The sequence below is a fragment of the Sorex fumeus genome, unplaced genomic scaffold (assembly GCF_029834395.1).
Source record: "Sorex fumeus unplaced genomic scaffold, SorFum_2.1 ptg000025l, whole genome shotgun sequence".
Lineage (NCBI taxonomy): Eukaryota > Metazoa > Chordata > Mammalia > Eulipotyphla > Soricidae > Sorex > Sorex fumeus.
Window position 1 is genome coordinate 934,784 of NW_026606082.1, and position 22,618 is coordinate 957,401.

Here is a 22,618-nt window from a genome sequence, read left to right on the forward strand (position 1 = left end):
GACCACCTTGGCCTTGCGTGTCCCACTTTCGGGATAAGAAAAGGGGCTGAGAGGGGCTGGAGCGATAGTACCGCGGGGAGAGCGTTTGCCTTGCATGCGGCCGACCCGGGTTCGATTCCCAGCATCCCATAGGGTCCCCCAAGCACCACCAGGGGTAATTCCTGAGCGCACGAGCCAGGAGGAACCCCTGACCATCGCCGGGTGTGACCCAAAAAGCAAAAAAAAAAAGAACCGGGGCTGAGAGAGTAGAAAGCGTGCTGGGGGCCCAGCCTGGACAAGGCTGGGGGCAGGCGTCAGAGGCAGTGGCCAGCCGGGGCCTGGGAGGGGAGTGCGTCCCTCCCCAGGAGCCCCTCGGATGTCCCCCGTGTGCCGAGGGGAGGGGGCCCACGCATCCCTGGCACTCGTCCTCAGAGGACACGTCAGCATGCAGACGGGGAAGAGGGAGAGAGACGCGCACACCGTTTTGTAATCAATGATTTCTCTTTAATCTCTGAAAATGGAAGCAAGAGTTTTTTGTTTTCGCCAGAATACGAGGCCGCTCTATAAGAGCCGATCTAGAGTGATTCACAGGCTCTCCTCTGGGACAGCACGGCTTTTGGGGGGAAGAAGAGACAAAACAGGAGAAGTAATCCACAATGCTTCAGGCACCAGACAGCCTGGCCGGGCATCCGTCATTAAATTATCCGAGGCTACACGCTAAGACCGCGGCACCGTCTCCCTCGCCCCCACCCCGCCCTCTTCTCTTTGAACCAAGTCCCTCCGGTGTTTCACCACCAACACTTAAAAAGAAGGAAAAAAAATTTGTCATCAGAACCTCAGAACCTTAAAAACGAAGCAGGTCCTTGATTAGATCACACTGATAGACTCGTATAGGCGCGGTCGCCACGGTAATCATTGTTTTCTTTACATCTCATTATCCACTTCAATATAAAAAACACACACGTACACACACACTAAACCACATCACACATTCAGATGCCCTGACACGGGAGGCAGTGATCCCGTTATCGGTCAAGAACACGGTACCTTTCCTAGGTGGCCGTCCCACCCCGCCCCCTCCCCCAGCCCGGCCGCGCTCCGACCTGAGTTTGCCACGTGCCACTGCATCCTGGTCCCCGGGACACGGCCCGACCCTGACCCTGACCGGACTGTGTGACGGGTTCCCGCCTGGTCCCCATGGCACTGTTTTGTTCAGTGTTCGGCCACTGACTGGCGTCCCTTCCAAAACACAAACACCTTTACATCGTGTCCGTCAAGCATGCAAGATGAGAACGTGGGAACGGAGAAATCAGAGCTAGTGGAGGCTGGGAGGGGGGAGCAGAGCCGTCTCTGGACCCCCGGTCTGGGGGGTGTCTGTGCTTTGCTACGGCCCCTGGGGCAAGCCGCAGGGTGGGGTGGGCGGGGCCCAGGCCGAGCTCTGCGCCCCTGGGAATGCTCCTTCCCGTCTCGGCTGGAGGCAGGAGGAAGGGCGGGCGGGGGCACTGCTGGTGGAGGGCCTCGGGGTGGGGCTGGGGGGCGGGAGGGGAGGGAGAGGGGCGGGGCTGCTCCCCTCCAAGCCCCCCGGCTTTGCACCCAAGAGCGAGACAAGCTGCTGACAAACGGGCGAGACGAGCCCTCGTCCCGGGCACCCTAGTCAAGTGTCGACCCAACCCGGAAATGTGCTGTTTCAAGTGATGAGTGTGCGGGGGTCTGCGTGGCGGGGGTGGGGGTGGGGGGACAAACGGTGGAGATTCCGGTGAGCTCAAGGCAGACCGGGACCGGCCGGGGCACAGGCTAGGCAAGAGGCCACGTTCCGCTCTGGCAGGACCACCCGGCTTCCGGCGGAGAGAGCGAGCAAGGAAAGGAACGCAGCTCCGAGCTCGGGGGAGGGAGCCGACCCCCTGACACGGGAGGGGAGGCGCGAGGAACCCGCAGGGGCCCCCGTCCCCGGCTGCCCAGGGCAGCCACCGCTCAGACAGTCCTCGGACGAGTGTTCGTACAAAAGAATCTCTTATCTGCATTGAGTTTATAAACATACACAGTGTTGTCCCTTTCAAAAATCGAGAGAAGGAAAAAAACCCACACACGAATACTGCGAAGTAGCAAAAGCAAAGAAAAAAAATAAAAGCTACTTTTGGTTTTGGCAACGTGAAGAGGGGGAAAAGAAAAAGAAAATATAAAAAGCAACGTGGCCTTGGTCCCTATTTGTTAAAATAAAAAACTTGGGCATGACACCGAATCAGAATGGGTTGGTTTCCTAAAATTCAGAATGGAATGGGATTTTCAACGCACTTTTGTCAAGAGTTCAGGAGTCACATTAACACTTAAAACATCAGGAGGAAAAGAAAAAAAAAGCTTTCCGATAAAAAGCTCAGCTTTGAAATCACATTTTGTTTCCGCAAATTTGAGAGACGAATCGAGTTCCGCTGGAACGTGGCCTGTGGCTGGCTGACGGCCGAGGTGGACGTCCCCTCCGAGCGACCGGCACGAGTTCTTGCTCCCATGTGGGGTGGGGCGAGGCCGGCGCCTCAGGCTGCGATCTTGGCCATCTGCTGCTCTAGCTTGGAGATCCGCTCGTCCTGACTGCAGATCGTGTCTTTGATCGACTTGATCTCCTTTAAAATCTCGTCCAGCTTGGCTTCGCTTTGCTGCGGAGACAAAAGCAGAAGGGGCGGGGGGCAGAGGGGCGGGCGGTGAACGGGAAGGCGGACTGAGAGGCGGGAAACAGAGTCTGGACGGTGGAAAGGCCTCCGGTCCCAGGAGGCCATTCCCCAGCCGCCTGGCCGGGCGTCAAGGGGCCCAACACCGAGATGGCGTCAGTGGGGCCGATCGCTGCGCTGCAGGACCGAGCGTCTCACGTGCTGCCCCCGCTCCCCAGACCTTCGCCCCCACCAGCGGTTTCTGCCCCCGCCCCGGTCACGTGGCCAGCAGGGCTGCAGCCTGGAAGGGGGGCCCCTTCCAGCAGCGCTGTGCCCCCTCCCGCTCCTGCCCGGCCACGCCCACCCGCCCCGGGGCCCCTTCTGGGTCTGAACCCTGTGCCGGCAGTGCCAGGCCTTGGTGCCCACCACACCGCGAAATGGTTCTTGCCGGGGCCCCTCCCCTCAGCACCAGCCTGCCGTCCCGTGGCGCTGCACCTCACTCCCGAGTCAGTTCCTCCCGGCGCCCGGGAAGGTGCCATGTTTCACTCTGCCTGACCCGGAGGTAGGTGGGCACGGTCCGGGAGAGACTGTTTCCCCAGCCTGGGCCATGCAGTTCCTCCCCTTGACCTCAGGGGGTGCTGCCTCCCCCCTCCCCCGCAAGTTACCCCTTTCTCTCCTTATTTACTTTTGCTTTTATGGGTCTCACCCAGCGAGGCTCAGGGGTTACTCCTGGCTCTGCACTCAGGAACCATATGGGATGCCGGGGATCGAACCTGGGTCAGCCGCGTGCAAGGCAAACGCTCTCCCCACTGTGCTATCGCCCCGGCCCCTTCTCACAGTCTCTCCTCGTGCCCACGGGCTCATCAGAGGCTCCTGTTCACACGCAGGTGGCGGTCTTCTCCCCCAGGAATCGTACACACAAGAAGGCACGTGACCCCCAAACTCAGAGGGGCGGCATGACCCCCATCCTGGGGGGGTCACCAGAATCAAGTCTGGCTGGTCCACAGGAGGGACGGGACCCGTGGGACCCGTGGGACCCAGGCCTGGAAGGGAAGCCGGAGACCCAGCCACACGCCTCCTCGCCCGGCGATGGGACTCACCACACTGCTCGTGTCTGCGGTTTTCTTGGGGGCGCTGATCAGGTCACACTTCTTGTTTGCCGAGGGCTTGCTATCCAGGATGTTCTTCTTCACCACCTTGAGGTCCCTGTTTTTGCCAGGGATGTAGCCATGCTTCAAGGAGATGAGGATGGGGTCTGCGTTCTGGCCCTCGAACCACTCCTCCGCCTCCAGCGCGGCTTCCGGCCCCGCGGTGTCCGGGTACAGGTCGTCTTGGAAGAGGTCGGACTGCGAGAGACATTCGGGGAGAGACCCGTCAGCCCAGGGAAGGCGGCCTGGGGGACCCGCGGCTGCCGTCTCGAGGACGGGGGCACCTACCTTCCTGGGGACGGTCATGATGATGGGCTCGCACTTCCTCTCGTGCAGTTTGAAGAATCTTCCAAGAGAAAACAAGGAAAGTGGCCGTGAGTGAAGGGGAAATCAAACCGCACAACAGCGACTCGCCGGCCGTGTGTCGCGTGGGTGGAAATGCCTCGCACTCCGCCTCACCCCACCAGCCCCGTGTTTCTGCTGTAGGTGGAAACGCCAACGGGAGCCACGGGAAGCTATGCTGGGACAAGGGGGATGGGAGGCAGGGGTGAGGGTGGAGAGAGGACCGTGCATTCGGGAAGTGTCCAACCCCAACGGCCCCTGGGCAGTGGAGCGCTTCAGGAAACACCACCATGACAATGACTCGCGGGGTGTGTGTGGGTGGGGGGACATGGCACACACACTCAATCACCAAGGGCCAGAGTGTGGGGAGGGCGCTGTCTTGCACACAGCTGACCCGGGTTGGATTCCTGGTATCCCACATGGTCCGCCAGGGGTGATCCCTGAACGCACAGCCAGGAGGAACCCCTAAACCTCGCGGGGTGTGGCCCCCAAACCACCACCAACGAAGAGTAATTTTGTAGAACACAGCAGGTGTGGCCCCCAAATAAAACAAACCACCCAGTTCCCAGGGGAGCACTTATACCACCGACACAGCAGGTGGTCTGGACCACTGGGAGGCTGGTCTGTTGTCCTGAGGGGGCTGAGCCTTTGCAAATGCAAATTGGGTTTCTGAAAAGGCGAGAAACGAAAAATCTGGCGTCCGAGCAAAACACCTGGTTCATGACTGCACCGCGTTGCACTGTCCTCCCGCTGTTCATCGATTTGCTCGAGCGGGCCCAGTGACGTCTCTTTCATGAGACTTGTTGTTACTGTGTTTGGCACATCGAATACGTCACGGGGAGCTTGCCAGGCTCTGCCGTGCGGGCGAGAGACTCTCGGTAGCTTGCCGGGCTCTCCGAGAGGGGCGGAGGAATCGAACTCGGGTCGGCTGCGTGGGCTGTGTGCAAGGCAAACGCCGTACCCGCTGTGCCATCGCTCCACAAAAGAGAGAAAAATTCAAAGCGATCCAAATTGTGTCGAGAGCAGGACGAGGAGGCCCTGGGTGAGAGGTGAGCAGTCAGCAAGCTGTGAAGAGGCGCTGTTCCAACACGCCACGCTTGCCCACGCTGGGGGACGGCCGAAAGGGCCCGGGCAGCGGTCTGCAGGCCAGAGGCCTGGGCTCCATCTCCAACACCAGCGGGAGCGGCTTCAAGCACCCCCAAACGTGGCCCAACAGGCAGAATCAAAAACCCAACAACGAAGAAGCCCCCGCCCAACGTGCTAAGCAGGGTCTGACTCGAACAGGAGAAACTCTGAACTTCCGGAAGGTGCTTTTGGGGTGCTAGTATTGTTAATCAATGTCCCCCAATGCTGCTCACAACCTTAAGAACAGATTCTCAGCCTATCTCCCACGCACCCTTGCAGCCTTCTTCCTGCCTGCCTGACCAGTTGGCCTGGGTCTCAACATCAGGCATTGACAGGACCGTCATCGTGTGGCCCTCAGGTGAGAAATGCAGGCTTAACCCAAAACTTCGTTTCGTTTTGCTTTTTGGGTCCCATCCGGCAATGCTCAGGGCTGACTACTGACTCTGCACTCAGGAATTACTCCCGGGGTGCTTGGGGGACCATGTGGGATGCCCAGGGGTTGAATCTGGGTCGGCCATGTGCAAGGCAGCCCTCCCTGCTGTGCTATCGCTCTGGCCCCTTAAACCAAAACTTGAATCACCAGTGAGAGCTTTCTTTCATTGCTCATAATGAAATACAGAATTTGGGGTGGGAGGGAGCCTGGGCACACTGGTGGCAGGGCCAGTGCTGGACCCCTGCATGTCTGAAACGCAACCATGAGCAACTTTGGAGATCACAGTGCCTTAACTGGAAAAAAAAAAGATTTCAAAAAGAGAAGATGAAGATCAAAGAATCAGCTTGCTTTTTATGTAGAAGATGCCAATTCTTGATTTTTTTTTCTTTTTGGGTCACACCCAGTGATGCTCAGGGGTTCCTCCTGGCTCTGCACTCAGGAGTCACTCCTGACGGTGCTCGGGGGACACTATGGGGTGCTGGGGATTGAACTCGGGTCGGCCGCGTGCAAGGCCAACGCCCTCCCCGCAGTGCCATGGCTCTGGCCCACATGCCGATCACGGACGGTGTGCCCAGAGCCGCGCGTCAGTGTCACCTGGTGCCACATGGACAGTGCACGTGCTGCTGTTCTAACGGGGCGGGAGGGGGAGAGCCATTTCTTGACACCGGGCTCCCAAGGACATCCGGAGAATGGAGAGGGACGAAGGACTCGCAAGGACAGGCCCTGCCCGCCCTCGCACACAGCCTCCCGAGAGGCGGCTTCCGGGCCCCGAGGCCGGCCCCTCACCTGGCGATCTCGCATTTGTTCACGTCCAGCCCCCTCTTGGACATGCAGCCCATGCCTCGCTGCGGCTCCTTGCTGCTGAACGTGTTGAGGTAGTGGACGTAGGGGGACTCGTCCGTGATCTCGAAGTAGCGGATGCTGCTGTCGCCCTAGGAGAGACGGAGACGGTCTGGGTCGCGCGGGACGGCACGGCGGCTGCCGCGCTCTCGCCCTGGCGACGCAGCTGACCCCTCGGTCTCACGCAATCGCTGCGGTTTCCTCCCGAAGGTCAGACGTGACGTCACTGACCTGGCCTCCGAGTGAAGGCAGAGAGGAAGAAACTGATTCCTTCCCCGTCTCAACGCCCCAAACCGAGCCGACAAAAGACTACCCGGGGGCAAGTGCGGACGTGACACGGTTCACGGGTGCCGGGCAGTGCCGCCCAGGGGCCTGGAGCACGAGCGGGCGGGAAAGGGAAAGTTTTCACTTTGAGAAAAGCCCGCCTTATGGGCTGGAGTGACGGCACAGCGGGGAGGGAGTTTGCCTTGTGTGTGGCCGACCCGGGTTCGATTCCCGGCATCCCATAGGGTCCCCCGAGCACTGGCAGGAGTAATTCCTGAGTGCAGAGCTAGGAATAACCCCTGAGCACCACCAGGGTGACCCGAAGAGCAAAGTAAGAAAGGAAGGAAGGATGGAAGGAAGGAAGGAAAGAAGAAAGAAAGAAAGAAAGAGAGAGAGAGAAAGAGAGAGAGAGAGAAAGAAAGAAAAGCCCACTTGAGCGGCTCTCCTTCAACTTGAGAAGGCAGGCCTACTTCCTGACTCTGCATCCGTTATTTCTAGCTCTGCTTACTTCAGTCTCTTAATTATCACGTGCCTGTATCAACTCGGGCGATAAAGGCCCCCACCCCCGGCGACAGGGCCACAGACACAGATGAAAGTCACGACCGGCCTGAGTCATCACTCCCACCCGTCCACTCGGGGCTCAGGATCCCCGCCTGCCCCAAGGCTGAGGTGTCTGTGGCAGAGGGAGAAGCGTCATCCGCTCCCCGTGTGCTCAGAACGATTTCTCACCGAGTGGTAACTGCAGCTGGGGCATCGCGGCTTGTTTGTTTTGATACAATCTATGGCAGCAGTGGCCAGGTAAGATACACTTAACAACCGTTCGTGTGGCAAGATGACTTTCAAGAAAAACAGACGAGACCTCAGTTTCTAAGGAACTGACCTAAAAATATGTCACCAGGCCTGCAGGCCGGCAACCGGCTCAAGAAGGAAGCGCGGCCCCCGCTTACCCGGCAAGGGCGGCAGCTGTGTCTAGAAACAGATCATCTCCATGACACCGTGCACTCAGGAGGGGCCAGAGCCACAGGACAGCGGGGAGGGCGCTTGCCTCGCGGGAGGCTGACCAGGGTTCGATCCCCGGCACCCCACGGGGTCTGCCAAGCCCAAACTAAGTGACCCGAGTTCAGAGCCGGGAGTGAATCTTGAGACCGAGAGGTGTGGACCAAAACAACAACAAACCAGTAGTAATAATTAAAAAAAATCTCCCTCTCCCTGGCCCCTGCTGCCAGGACAATTAAGCCTGTAAGAAAGTAAGGAACATGGGACTGGAGCGACAGCACAGCAGGGAGGGCATGTGCCTTGCACGTGGCTGACCCAGGTTGAATCCCCAGAATCCCATATGGTCCCCCGAGCACCGCCAGGAGCAATTCCTGAGTGCATGAGCCAGGAGTAAACCCTGGGCATCGCCGGGTGTGACCCAAAAAGAAAAAAAGAAAAAAAAAAAAAAGGAATGTTGAAACATCATCTCCTGAATTGAACGAGAGAGAGGGGCGGGGGGGGGGGGGGGAGTGACCCACCAAGCCCGAGAGAAGAGCGGCAGGTCCAGTACGGGGTCTTCCGGGACCGGCCCCCTGGCCCCCTCCTTCCCGTGGCAGGCAGCAGTGCCGGGCGGGTGCCCCAACTGCGGTGCTCACACACCTGGCCTGCACATCACGTGGTCCCCGACAGACCGAGGTGCTGCTGGTGGGTGGTGCCGGGGAGCAGACTGGCAGCCTCGAGCTGGCAAGGCAGGCGCCTCCCTCCTGCGCTGGGCCAGGGCCAGGGCCAGGCCCACACCAGGGATCTCTAAGCCCACGAGCCCCAGGAAGAACAGCCCGCTCGAGAGGCCTGGAGGCGGCCAAGGCTCCTCCCTCGACTGGCCAAGAGTTCATGCAGGGGTCACCTAGCCAGCTGCCCACCTCAGCTCGCAACGCGGCACAGCCTTCCGCCAGGGAGGCAGGGATCCCCCTCCCCCTTGGGAGTCTTCTGTTTAGGTGGGTGTGCAGGGAGGAGGCGGGGGGGGGGGGGGGAGGGGGAGGGACCAAACCCAGGGCCTCGCCCCTCACTCCCGTGTGGCTCCACTCTGAGCTCCACCCCAGAGACGGAGAAACCTTAAACCCACCGACTACGGATCCCCGCGAGCGCCCGGCCCGACATCTCTCTCCCAGCACGTCCCCCTGGGAGCTCCCAGGAGCCAGAACGCAGCAGGACACAGGCCCGCCCTGCTCCTAGCGCCACACACACACGCTCGAATACACCCCCGAGAAGGAAATCCCGCTCATCTGCTCAAGAGAGACTTCTCCGGGCCCCACAAGAATCGAGACCACCGAGACACCCGTTACCTTTCCACATAAGTAGATGATGCTGGTGTCGGGGTCGTAGAAGGGCAGCAGCACCCCGTTGCTCGTGTCCATCTCGTGGAGGGCAATTGGCTCCTGCATGTTTTTCTGGGAAGACCAATGTGTGTGAGTGTGTGTACACACACACACACACACACACACACACACACACACACTTTTGAGACCTTATGGTTCATCCCTTTGTCCCTTATTGACTTGGCTGTTTCCCTCAAATAATTCAAGTTGGAACAAGGTCTAAAGGGTGTCCGTAAGTATGAAATAACGACAGAGAAACGAAAACTGGCGCCAACCCACTTCGAACTGTGCTGAGGGTCCAGAGAGGCGTGACGGCACGTGGGGTTCTCGCCTTGCACAAAGCCGGCAAGTTGATCCCCGGCACCCCAGGTGGCCCCGGAGCCCTGCCAGGGGTGACCCCTGAGCGCAGAGCCAGGAGGAAGCTTGTGCACGGTCAAGTAGGGCCCAAGGACCAAAGAGGAGGAAAACCGTGCTGGTCCGCTCGCGTCATGAACTCGTGTGTCAGTGTGGCTGCTGGTCAGAAATGAGTTTCCTGAGCGAATAATTTCCTTTTTAAAGATACTTCTTTTGGTTACAAAATAAATGCATTTTCTAAAAAGCTAAAAATACACACACACACAGCTTTGGTACTGCCACCCCTTCACGTTATTATGAATAAAACAACAAACATGACTACTTTGTCCCAAGCATGATTATTGTGGGCAAGACACACGATTATTCTTAAAAATAAAACAGGATCAGGTTTAGAATTCTACAGGTTCAGAATTCTACAACAATGGCCTCTCCCCTGTATTCTCTAAGAGAAATACAGCGAACACAGAACTCCTTGCGAGCATCAGAATCATTCTGAATTTGATTTGATTCTGAGGGGGATGGGGGCTCTGCGCAACTCAGGCGCCAGGGGTGGGGTCTCCAGAGCCGTCCTAGCAGTGCCGGGGGTGGGCAGCATGCAAGGCCTGCGCCCTGACCTCTGTGGTATCTCTCCGACTTCTACGCTTTTAGAAATGTCATTCAAGGGCCAGGGCTGCAGAGATCAAGACGTTCCCTCGCACGCGGCAGACTCGATTCGATCATGGGGTCACAGATGGTCCCCCGAGCACTGCCAGGAATGGTCCTTATGTGCAGAGCCAGGAGTAGGGCCGAACACTGCAGGGGTGACCCCAAACACACACTGCACATATGTACTATAAATACACAATGTGCACATGTATGTGCGATGAGTCTCTGGGGAAAGAAAGACGCTCACATCCGGTTCTCCATCCCCACGTCCAGAACACCAAGAACCCAATGATCCACGCTCCGGCCCCAACCCAGGCCCACTGAGGAAATGACGCGTTGGGCACAGAGCAGCAGGGCCCGGGGGCGTACCGGGTTCCAGAGAGCCAGCTGCCGCTCACTCATGCGGCTGAACCCGGTGGTGAAGACGTTGCCGTCGGCCAGGAAGATGGCCCGCATGGGTCTCGCTCCTTCGTGCGCCTTCTCCTTCTCCTGCGGGGGGAACACAGGGGCGCGTCACCGACCCTGACACTGCAGAGTGGGGGGGTTCGTCTGCTGACCCACGCACCCCTACAACGTTCACAGGAGGAAACCAGGAGGGGCCGGGGGGTCTGGCCATGATCCCTTACGGACAGGCAGCAAGAACCAGGGAACAAGCGCAGAGAATGAACGAGCCCTGAGCTGTTCGCAGAACCCACCGCGTCTTTACTTTCAACCGTTTCTGCAACAGGGAGGGGGTGAGTCACCGCGGGGTGGGCTGGGAGCACAGGCTGCCCGCTGAGTCCGCAGCACAGGACAGCAGGGAAGGCGCGTGCCTCGCCCGTGGCCAACCTGGCTTTGAACCCCCCTCAAATGGACCCCCGAGTCCCGCCAGGAGGGATGCCTCCGCACAGAGCCAGGAATAAGCCCCGGGGACAGGCAGGTGAGACCCAAAACAGAACAATAACGGAGAAGACGCCGGGGTTCTACTTCAGCAAGGACTTTGCTTCTGTGGAAACGGTCACTAAAAGAAACAAGCCCAAGGGGCCTGGGGGTGGGGGTCACAGGGATGGCCGAGTGCTCTGGTGCCACCCGGTCTCCTGGGCGTGCCGGGGGCAGCCCCTAATCACCGCCGGGCGGGGCCAGAAGCCCGAGGCGCCCTCCCGGCCTGGGTCCCTGTGGGAGCCTCCGTGGGCGGCCTGGAGCACCACGCCCGCCCGGGCAGACTCACCGCCACGATCTCCTGCTTCCTGGGGTCGATCACCCTCACTTTCTTGTCCTTGGAGGCCGTGCAGATGAGGCTGCCATTCCGGTTCCAGCTGACGTTGTAGATCATGTCGGAGTGCATGTCGTCCAGGTTGATCAGGGCCTCCCCCGTGCCCACGTTCCAGATGATGATGGCGTTGTCACAGCCTGGGAGCAAAGGCAGAGTCACCGCGTGGGAGGCGGGGAGCACCGTCCCTGACAGGGACCCGAAAACACCCGGAGCCGCGAGCGTGCCCGTCTGCTGGGAGGGAAGGGGCCGGCGTGGGCAGGGAGGTGCCTGGGAACAGGCCTCGCAGGGAGAGCGCAGCTCGTCAAGTCTGGGTCCGTGACACGCAAACAAACACGAGGAAACTAGTCCTGCGGTTCTGAAAAGGTCCTGGGCAGATGGGCCCCAAGGGACGGTCCCTCTGCTATGAAGCCTCAGGAAGAACACAGTTCGCAGCTTCCCAGAGAAACCGGGAACAAGGGGGTCAGGTGCTCAGCTCCGCTGGTGGCAGGTCACTCCCTCCGCGGGGGTGAACAAGCCCTGGACGCGCTCAGTGGGCAGAGCCCGCGGGAGGGAGCCCCAGCGCTGCCCACAGCAGATCGTTATCCGCACAGAAACAGGCCAGGACGGTCCCGATTTGAGAAGCAGCCCGGACTGTGGTCATGCAGGCACCAGGTGAAAACCCCCCCAAGAGACCACCCTGGTGACGCAGCCACAACGCCGCACTGCCCAACACCATCCTGCCCGCCCTCCTGCCCGGCTCCCGGGGCCCCCGAGAACAGGCTCCTTCCGCTGCTTCCAGGCAACTAGGTCAAGACGGCAGTAAAATAAGGGAAGGGCAACACAGAACCCAGAAACCAACCCTGTGGGCGCTTCAGACAGTACCAGCCGCTACTACCGGGTGAAACACTGGCCAGAGAGGGTGTCCGAGGCCAAGCAGCGCGAGAGGGAAGCGCCAGGGTCAGCTCAGCTCCCTCCGGCTTCCAGGAGGGACCGTCTGGTCCCCGACACGCAGGGGACCGCCCCTCCACTCCGCCTGGCTGGCAGGCACGAGGCGCCCAGCGGCGGCGGCTGGCTCGTGTCCGACTGAGTCGGGAAGGGGAGCAAGGAATTTTCCAGGACGGAATTGCACCTCTGGATTGTTTTTCCCCCTCGCTCCGGGCTGGGTCTGGGGTTCGGAGAACATCCCAAGGTGCCCAGGGAAAGTGCACTGTGATTTTTAACAAGGAGAACCCCACGGCTTTTTGAAACAGCTGTGGTTCAGTAAGTCCCTGCCATTAAATATCCTGACTCCCCAGTACCCTGTGAAGAGTCAGGACAGCCCGCACCTCCGCTGGCGGGGATGCGCTCACTGAAGCACGAAGCCATGGCCAGCATCGGGGACCAGAACACCGCCCCCTGGTGCCCTGTGCGTGGCGTGTCGGAAAGAAGACAGAAACCCTGAGTCTTAAGTTAAGTCAGAAGACTTCTGTCAGGGCTGGAGTGACAGCACCGCGGGGAGGGTGTTTGCCTTGCACGCAGCCGACCCGGGTTCGATCCCTGGCAACCTGCATCATGGTCCCCCGAGTACCGGCAGGAGTAATTCCTGAGTGCAGAGCCAGGAGTCAGCCCTGAGCACAGATGGCGCGCGCGCGCGCGCGCGCACACACACACACACACACGAGAAAAGGAGTTTCTTTCCACTGGCCCCGGCCCTGCACAGACTCACTTCCCCCACCCACGCTGGGCCAGGGACAGCTTGCTCAGAAGCGCTGGCACAGCAAGGCAGCCCCGCTGGCCCTGTCGGACTACGGAAAAAGGTCAGCAGATCGCACTGCGGGTGGCTGCAGTCGGGCCGGCAGGGAGAGAAGCAAACAACCAGCCCACAGGGGACGGGAGCAGCCAGACTGCCACAGTCACAGTCGCGCCCCAGAGCCAGCGGGAAGGCGTTCGGCCAGCTTTTCTGTTCTGTTTTTGGGTCACACCTGGCGATGCTCAGAGCTTACTCCTGGCTCTGCACGCAGGAATTACTCCTGGCTCTGCACTCCAGAAGCTGCTCCTGGCGGGGCTGGGAGACCATCTGGGATGCTGGGGATGGAACCCGGGTCAGCCACGTGCACGGCAAACGCGCTACCTGCTGAACTGCATTGCTCCAGGCCTGATTTATTTTTTTTGTTTTGCTTTTGGGCCACACCCGGCAGTTTTGGCTAAGAAGTTCTTCCTGGCTTTGCACTCAGAGGTCGAACCTCTGTCGGCAGCACGCAAGACAGACACTCTCCCTGCTGCATTACTGCTCTGTCCCTTGGAATTTGAAAGCAACGCAGACCATGGGCTGGAGCGATAGCGCAGCAGGTAGGGCGTTTGCCTTGCATGCGGCCGAGCCAGGTTCGATTCCTCCGCCCCTCTCGGAGAGCCCGGCAAGCTACCGAGAGGATCTCGCCCGCCTGGCAGAGCCTGGCAAGCTCACCGTGACGTATTCGATATGCCAGACACAGTAACAACAAGTCTCACCATGGAGACGTTCCTGGTGCCCGCTCGAGCAAATCGATGAACAACGGCAGGACAGCGAGTGCTACACAGACCACGCACGCACCCAGGGCTTTTACTGACTCGTCACGCCGAGATGCGGGTCTGAGGCTGTGTGGGCCTGACCTGGTGGCAGGCCTGACGGAAACAGCTCTACCAAGCATTTGCGCAGGCCAGGGAGGGGCCCTCAGCATGCTTCCAAACTGCACTACTCAGGGCCGGTCAGAAGCTACTGACCATTAAAATCACGAAACTTTGAGAAAAAGAAATGTCTTTGAAGACATAAAAACGCACCAAAGCAGAAAGGGCAGAAGCTGGAGAGACGGCTGACAGCAAGAACTTGCTTTGTACCTGGCTTGCCCAAGTCTGATCCCCAGTACCACGCATGGGCCATGAGCACTGTCAGGCGGGACCCCTGAGCACCGAGCCAGGAGGAAGTCCTGAGCACCACTGAGTGTGGCCCAAAACACAAGAACACAAAAACAAACCCCTCAAATGGGGATAATGTAGCTTCCCCTGGGACAAGAGTTTAGAATGCTTTTTTTTTTTAAATTTCTCCCTTTCATCTACATTCTCTGCCGTAAACACATACCGCTTGCCGAAGGAGAAACGTCAAAGTGGGGTTTTTGGTTTGTCTGGGGGCCACACCCAGTGGTGGTGCGTGGTCCCTCCTGGGGGGATTCGGGGACCAGGTGTGGCGCCAGGGCTCAAGCCCGGGTCGGCTGTACGCGTGGCAAACGCCCTCCCTCACTCTGGCCCGAAAGTTCGTCTTCTTTCTCCAAGGAACGTCTTCCGCCGCTCAGGATCACCTCCGACTGGCAGCATCCCCAGAGCCGAGCCCAGGGCTGCTGGGTAACCCGTCCCCTCTCCTGCATCAGGAGTCACTCAACTGGGGTTCACGGAAGCTGCCGCCAGAAAGCAGATGCCGAAACGGGTGTGACCTGTCTTGCTCCAAGCAGAGAGCATCCCGTGTGCCGGGCACGTGCGTGCACCCGCCGAGGTGCGACACTTCCTAGAGCCCCGACGGTCTGCCCCAGACGCCCCCCCCCCCCCCCACCCCCAGGCTGAGCTGCGCCCAGGCTCAGCCCAGGGGCTGCCGACCAGAGGAGAGGCCGGCGGGGCTCTTACCTGCGCTGAGAAGCACGTTGCGGGCAGTCGGGTGCCAGGCCACGATGCCAACCCTCTTCGAGTGGCCTTCTAAGACCACCACCGGTTCCGTCAGGGAGAGGGTGAGCCCATTCTCTGGGATCTGCCACACCTGTCAGAGGAGAGAGATCCGTGAGGCTGGGCACACCTTGGCCTTTCCTGGCGGCCCCACAACAGCCAACTGGGGTGAAGTCACTCTGCAGGTGCCGGTGAAGGGAATGACAGTGAACCATCAGCGTGTGAATGTCACCCAGATGCACTTGGAAATTAAAGACCGGAGTGAGCGTGAGGCTTTGCAGAATGTTAACTTTCCACTTCTGTTTGCTACTAGCTGCAATTTTATTTTAGATTAGCTGTTAAGTCTAAAACTGTCCAGGTTGGGGGCCAGAATGATAGTACCGCGGGTAAGGCATTTGGCCTTGCACATGGCTGACCTGGGTTCGATGCCCAGCACCCCATACAGTCCCTGAGAGTTGCCAGGAGTTATCCCTGAATGCAGAGTCAAGAGTAACCTCTGAGCATCGCCGGTGTGACTCAAAAAGACCCCCCAAGACCCCCAAAGACAAGCCTGTTTGAAGCATGCAAAAATTTTCCTTTTGTGAACGGCTACAAAAAGTAGCAGAAGCATCCGCTAAGGCAGTGGGGCGAAAACTCACAGTCAAGCCCCCCTCCCCGCTTGAAGGGGGCGGACTCCAGCCACCCAGGGCTCCAGGCTAATCGGACAGCTCCTGAGACATTATGCGTTTTTGTGATTTTACATTTGGAAAACGAGGATAGAAGTCAGAGACTTGTAACATGCACTATGAAAAGCTTCCTGCAACAGCAAAAACTCGATGGGCCCTCACCAAAGTGAGAAACTCGTGTTTTTTTCAAAGCACAGGGTCAAAGAAGAGCAGAGCCAGGCCAGAGAAAGAGAAAAGACCCGAGAAAAGTTCGGGGACTTCGAGGCACGGCACAAACCAACGCAGGGACCCAGGGGAAGAAACGGTTTGCCACGCGGTGAGCTCGGTGGTATGGCACAAACCAATGCCGGGAGGCAGAGAGAAGAAACGGGTTGCGAACCACGTTTCAGGCAAGGGTCTGATAGCCAGACTCCTACAAATCCAGGACAGAAGGAGAAATTTGGGGGCTGGAGCGACAGTACAGCAGGCAGGGCGCTTCCCTTGCACCCGGCTGACCTGGGTTCGATCCCCGGCATCCCATATGGTCCCCGAGCACCACCACGACTGATTCCTGAGTGCAGAGCCAGGAGTAACTCCTGAGCATTGCTGGGTGTGACCCAAAAAGCCCAAGAAAAAAAATTTTAAATAGAGAAATAATCCTGTCCTCCCCCCACTTTTTTTTTTTAATGGGCAAGAAACAGACACTGCTTTCAGCAGGATGCACCAATGATCTAAGAGCACATGAGAAGGTGCTAAGAGCTTGTGAAGAGATGATTAGTCATTAGAAATATCAAGCAAAACATCCTTTCTCCCCCCCCCCCCCCCACCCGAGGCTGGATGAGGCTGGATGAGCAAGAGTGAGCACCAGAGCACCGTGGAGAAAGAGGGGCCTGCACACACGCCCCAGGGGAGGAAGAGGGCCGTGGGCTCTCGGACGAGAGAATCGAAGCCTGATCGGGGCCACCACAGGACATGGTGGAGCCAGCTGTGACACGGACCCACAGCAAGGGAAGGGAGGTGTTCACCCCCAAAGTCACTCGTGTTCTCAGGAGGACCGGAAAAAGCGCAGGTGTCCAGCAACAAGGGAATAAGCACGACGCGGAGCGTGCACACAACAGGCTGTCCCGACGAGCCCCCGCTCCACCGCCCAGCGGGGAAAGCACCAGCCAGGAAGCGTGTGTGACACGCGGGGTCCCAAACAGGAAAGCAGGGACGCTCTGACAACAGCGGGGGGGGGGGGGGGGGGGGAGAGGGAGGGTGCCTTGTGTTGGGGGGATAGAGAATACGGAGTTTCTCTTCCGTTTCCCCCGCCCCGGCCCCCCTCGCCTTCTCTTTGGGGCAGTGCGAGGGCTGGAACTCGGAGCCTCACACACACACACACGCAGGTGCTCTGCCACTGAGCTATGTGTGCAGGATGTGGAATTTTCTCTCTCTACCGCTGACGTATCCTGAGTTTCGGGGTCCAAAATGACAGGACAGCGGGGAGGGCGGGCGCCTTGCACACAGCTGACCTGGTTCAATGCCGGCACCCCGTACGGTTGCTCACTCCTGAGCACTGCCAGGAGGAAGCTCTGAGCGTGGCTGGGTGTGGCCCCAAAACAAAACAAAAATCCTTCTGCTTGTTTAATTTTACATTTGGAAAATAAGGACAGAAGTAACAGTTTTGTAAACTGTACTATAAAAATCCCCGTTCAGATGGAAAAAATAGCTGGGCCATCTGGGGCCACCCGAGGGCTCCCTCTCCCGCTCGTCCAGCCGCCTGCGGTGTGGAAGGACAGATTTTCTTTTTGCTTCTGGGGTCGGGGAGGGGACTTTCCAGTGGCAACCGGAAAACCTGGTAGACAAATTCTAAAAGCGCGGGAACACTGCGAGAGGCCATGTGACCGGTATTTCCCTGACGACTAATCATCTCTTCATGTGCTTTGCGGACCGTCTCCAAAACAAAAGCTGACGGCTGTCGTAACGTGAATCATGCTGAACACAGGATGGCCGAACATAAGACGCCAACTTTGAAGCGGCCCTGTTCAAACTGAGGAAGTGGTGGCTAACAGCGTGACGTCTGCTGAACGTCCTGAGCACTGAGCCGTACCACGCAAACAGAGGCGTTCTAGAAGGAGCCTCAGAGGAGGAGAAGGCGAAGACAGTGGAGAGGCGACGAAGATCCCTGGAACTCCCTGGAGACTCTCGAGAGACTTACTGGGGCTCACTGGAGACTGACTGGAGACTTACTGGAAACTTAGTAGAGACTTACAGGGGGCTCACTGGAGGCTGATTGGAACTTACCGGAACTTACTGGAAACTTACTAGAGACTCACTAGAGGTTCACTGGAGGCTTACTGGAGGCTCACTGGAAACTCAGTGGAGGCCAAGTGGAGATTCAGTGGAGACTCAGTGGAGCTCAGTGGTGGCCCACATAAAGGGGTGGGTCTACAGGAGAGGGGAGGGCCTCTTCGAGGACGGGGCGAGTCTCAGAAGCCGAGGAACACCGGCAGCAGCGCGGAAGAGCAACACTGGGCCAGGAGGAGTGTAGGAGAAGGCTGGCCTGTAGAGCTGACTGTCCTTTTACATACTAAGACAGAAACGTGAAAGAAGAACTCTGAGAGGAACTGTACAGAATCATGCCTGTCAGTGAAAAATTATGCTCACCAGTGGCACAAGCGAGAAATCCAACTCTCCTCTGCTGGGAATTTGAAAGGAGACACAATCTGGCGTAAGTAAGTGTGTAACCACGACCAAGTGGGATTCATCCCGGGGATGCGAGGATGGTTTAACAATCGCAAGTCAATCAACATGATTCATCATATCAATAAAAGAAGATAAAAGCCAGATGATCATATCAACAGATGCAGAGCAAGCATCTGACAAGATCCAGCACCCATCTATGATGAAAACCCTCAGCAAAATGGTCATTAAAAAAACTTTCCTGGATCTAGTCAACGCCATCTTACCACAAGCCCACGGCAAGCATTGTCCTCAATGGGGAAAAACGAAGAGCCTTCCCGCTAAGATCAGAGATAAGACAAGGACGCCCGCTCTCACCACTTTTATTCAGTAGAGTACAGGAAGCATCTGCCACAGCAGGTAGGGAAGAAAAAGATACGAAGGGCATCCAGGTAGAAAAGGAAGAAGTCAAGCTCTCACTATTCGTAGATGACATGAGACTATGCTTAGAGAACCGGAACGCCTCGACCAAGAAGCTCCTAGAAACAACAGATTTGTCTACAGTAAAGTGGCAGGTTATAAATCAATACCCCAAAGCCCAGAACTTTCCTGTATGCAAATAATGAAAGAGAAGAAAGTGATATTAAGGGTTGGAGGAACAGTACAGTAGGTAGGACATTTGCCTTGCACGCAACTAACCCAGGTTCGATCCCCAGCATCCCACATAGTCCCCCAAGCACACGCAGGAGTAACCCCCGAGCATCTCTGGAAGCAAAAAATATTTTCTTTAAAGAAAGTGGTATTTAAAAAAAATCCTGTTTACATCATGCCTCAGAAAATCAAGTACCTCAGAAACTGCTTAACTACGGAGGTAAAGGACCTGTACAAATAAAACTATAAAATGCTACTTCAAGAAATAAAAAAAGACAGAGAAGTGGAGAAACATTACCTGCTCACGGACTGGGAGGAGTAACACTGTCAAAAATGGCAATACTCTCCAAGGCATCATACAGATTAAACGCAATCCCTCTAAGGATACCCAGGACATTTTTCAAAGAAATTGATCAAACACTCTTGAAATTCGTATGGCACAATAAACCCCCAGGAATAGCTGAAGCAATTATTGGAAAAAGATTCCAATCTTTTGGGGAGGAATAACCTTCCCCAATCTCAAACTGTCCTACAAAGCAGCAGTAATTAAAACAGCATGGCATTGGAATGAGGACAGACCCGCAGACCAATGTAATATGATTGAAACCCTCAAATCTATGATCATTTAATCTTTGATAAGGGAGCAAGAAATGTGAAGTGGAGCAAAAATGTACATCTCCATGCAAAAAAAAAAAAAGGACTCAGACCTCTATCTAACATCATGCCACAAAAGTCAGATCAAAATGGATTCAAGACCTCAACATGAGACCTGAATCCATAAGGTACATTGGAGGAAAACGTAGGCAAAACCCTCCACAATAATGACGCTAAGGGCATCTGCAAAGATGAAATGCCACTGAACAAGTGGGAGAAAAAATAAACAAGTGGGACTACACTCAACTAAGAAGCTTCTGCACCTCAAAAGAAACAGTGACCAAGATACAAAGACAGCCGACAGAATAGGGAAGGTTATTCACCCCAAACCCTTCTGACAAGGGGTTCATATACAAGGCGCTGGTTGAACTCTACAAGGAAAAAATATCCAAGCCCATCAAAAAATGGGGCAAAGAAATGGACAGAAACTTTCTCTTTTTTGGGGAAATATAATTATTTTATGCCTCACGCATAAAAGAACTGGCAGAGGAACCCAGGTGTGTGAGACCGGGGCTGAGATCTCCAAGCCTGCACGGTTTGGGGCTGGACCTGCCAGTAGCTGGACAGTTACACCCACCAACTGCTGTGTAATCCCAACAACGGCCAGGATCCAGAGATTATCACACTCAGCTCCCGATGATGACATCTTATCATCTCATTCCTACTTTGGACAAACTGGCAGGCTACCGAATGTAACCTGCCCACACGGGAGAGTCTGGCAAACTCCCCGTGGTGTACCCAATATGCCAAATACCAGTACAATGAAGGGTCTCATTCTCCTAACCCTGAAAGAGCCTTGAATATGGCACTTTTTTTTTTTTTAAATCTCAGGACTAGGACAAAGGAGACGTTACTGGGGCCTGCTCGAGGCCATCGACGAATAACAGGATGGTTGTGATTGATTGTGATTGATAATTATTTTTATTCATTATTTGACTTTTGCAAACTAATGCATGCTGGGCTGGGGAGGAGACCGGCGGAGCAGCATTGGGGGCGAAGAGGAAGAGGCTCGGTCCGCTTTTGTCATGAAGAGGAACTTTCATGACAAAAAAAAGAAGAAATGCCAATGGCAAAAAGGCACATGAAACATAATAAAAGAGTGTCTGAATTCAACTCAAAATTGTCTTTCAAAAAATTAGGAAAATGAGGGGCTGGAGCGATAGCACAGCGGGGAGGGTGTTTGCCTTGCACGTGGCCGACCCGGGTTCGATCCCCAGCATCCCACAGGGTCCCCCAAGCACAGCCAGGAGTGACCCCTGAGCATCGCTGGGTGTGACCCAAAAAGAAAAAAAAATTAGGAAAACGAGACTCACAAATGAATCTCGGAACCTCGCCGCTCAAAGCAGAGATACCTCCGGACCTTGCTCCAGGCCGATTTCATTGGGCACCTCTGACGGGAACAGGGGTCCACTGTCCCTCCAACTGCCCCCTAGGAATCCTGGCAGCCAAAAGCCTCCAGAAACCCATGAAAACCCCAGGTCTGCAGGACCAGTGACTGCAAGCGCCAGGCCTCAAGGGATCAGGGCTGTCCACTGCTCCCCACCACGCTGCCCCTACGGGGTCCTGGCTGTCGTGCCCACAAACTGCCTCCAGGTTCCATTTAAGTGCATCATCAGCCAAGATCCAGAGACTCAAAAATGAATCTCGGAACCAAGCAGCTCGCTGCAAGATTTCTCTGGATCCTATTTTTTTTTTTTTGCCTTTTGGGGTCTCACCTGGCGAAGCACAGGGGTTCCTCCTGGCTCTGCACTCAGGAATTACCCCTGGCGGTGCTCAGAGGACCATATGGGATGCTGGGAATTGGACCCAGGTAGGCCGTGTGAAAGGCAACACCCTACCTGCTGTGCTATTGCTCCAGGCCCCAGGAACCCAATGATTTAAAATTTTAGAATCCCAGGAGCTCAGGCTATACAAGCAATACAAAACAAATTACCTAGCATCTGTCTATGGGGCAGGTTTGAGTGGTGGTGGGAAACTTCGAAATAATGGTGGCGTGATTGGTGTCGAAATACTGAATGTAACCCATTACTGCAAACAACTTTATGAAAATCTTATTTTTTTAAAAAAATTAGGAAAGGACTGGAGTGCTAGCACAGCAGGTAGGGTGTTTGCCCTGCACGCGGCCAACCCGGGTTCGGTCCCCGGCATCCCATGTGGTCCCCTGAGCACCGCCAGGAGTAATTCCTGAGTGCAAAGCCAGGAGTAACCCCTGAGCATCGCTGGGTGTGGCCCAAAAAGGGGGAGAAATAAATAAATAAATAACTAGGAAAATGTTGCTTTTCCGATAACTGGGGAAAAGTCAGGATTTAAGCAAGTGCTTCCCAAATGGGCAACCCCGCCCCCTCGGGGACACTGAGTGGGGGGGGGGTGTGGGTGGGTGGCAGGAGCCCTAGGGGCCACCCCACCGGCTGGGGGCTCTCCTTGTCCACTCAATCAAGGCAGCTGGCCAGGCTGGGTTGGGTTCTGTTCCTCCTGAAAAGGGGGCAGCAAACTAAGCAAGTCTGGGAACCTCTGATTTAAGTGCCGGTTTTCATAGCGAGTTCTTCCCAGGCTAATTACAGCCCCTTATGCAAATCCCGGTGACACGAGCAGCATTCTGAGGGCCCAAGTTTAGGGAGTCGCCTGATTCCTCCCCAGCAGGCCGAGGGCAACTGAGGCTGAGGGCAAAAGGGCAGGCCGCCTTCTCCCTCCCCGCCCCCCGGCCCCGCCCAGCCCTGCACACCTGCTCTCCGCCCCATCGGCACCCGGCCCGCCAGGGTCCGCGGCCCAGCACGCAGCTCCGAACGGAACAGGGCCCCCTGCGCCACGAGGCGGGATGGGATTCTGAGCGGGAAGAACGGCTGCGACTGCCGACCTGATCAGAGCAAAGGCATCAGCAGAGAAACGACGCGCAGGGACTTCGGCGACTCAACAGGAAATGCAGTTTGCAGGACAAGGCCACACCGCGGCCCAGCCTAGAGCGGAAAGGGCCATGCCACCTGCCACCGCCAG

At 56.8% G+C, this 22,618-nt stretch overlaps 1 protein-coding gene and 1 non-coding gene across 2 annotated transcripts in view; both read right to left on the reverse strand.

The window, feature by feature from the left end:
* Positions 1-469: 469 nt before the first annotated feature.
* CORO1C (coronin 1C) overlaps positions 470-22,618 on the reverse strand; it is an 81,370-nt gene continuing 59,221 nt past the window's right edge. Inside the window, exons 4-11 of the mRNA XM_056114456.1 lie at positions 14,982-15,111; positions 11,328-11,509; positions 10,490-10,609; positions 9,089-9,193; positions 6,453-6,598; positions 4,055-4,112; positions 3,719-3,964; positions 470-2,627 (exon numbers count right to left, since the gene is read on the reverse strand). Coding sequence (XP_055970431.1) covers positions 2,508-2,627; positions 3,719-3,964; positions 4,055-4,112; positions 6,453-6,598; positions 9,089-9,193; positions 10,490-10,609; positions 11,328-11,509; positions 14,982-15,111 — 1,107 coding nt within the window. The 3' untranslated portion in view covers positions 470-2,507. The remainder of the gene's footprint in view (positions 2,628-3,718; positions 3,965-4,054; positions 4,113-6,452; positions 6,599-9,088; positions 9,194-10,489; positions 10,610-11,327; positions 11,510-14,981; positions 15,112-22,618) is intronic.
* Positions 17,468-17,529, reverse strand: LOC130023932 (U7 small nuclear RNA). Its single transcript, XR_008792543.1, has one exon. It is a non-coding gene; the product is annotated as a U7 small nuclear RNA (small nuclear RNA).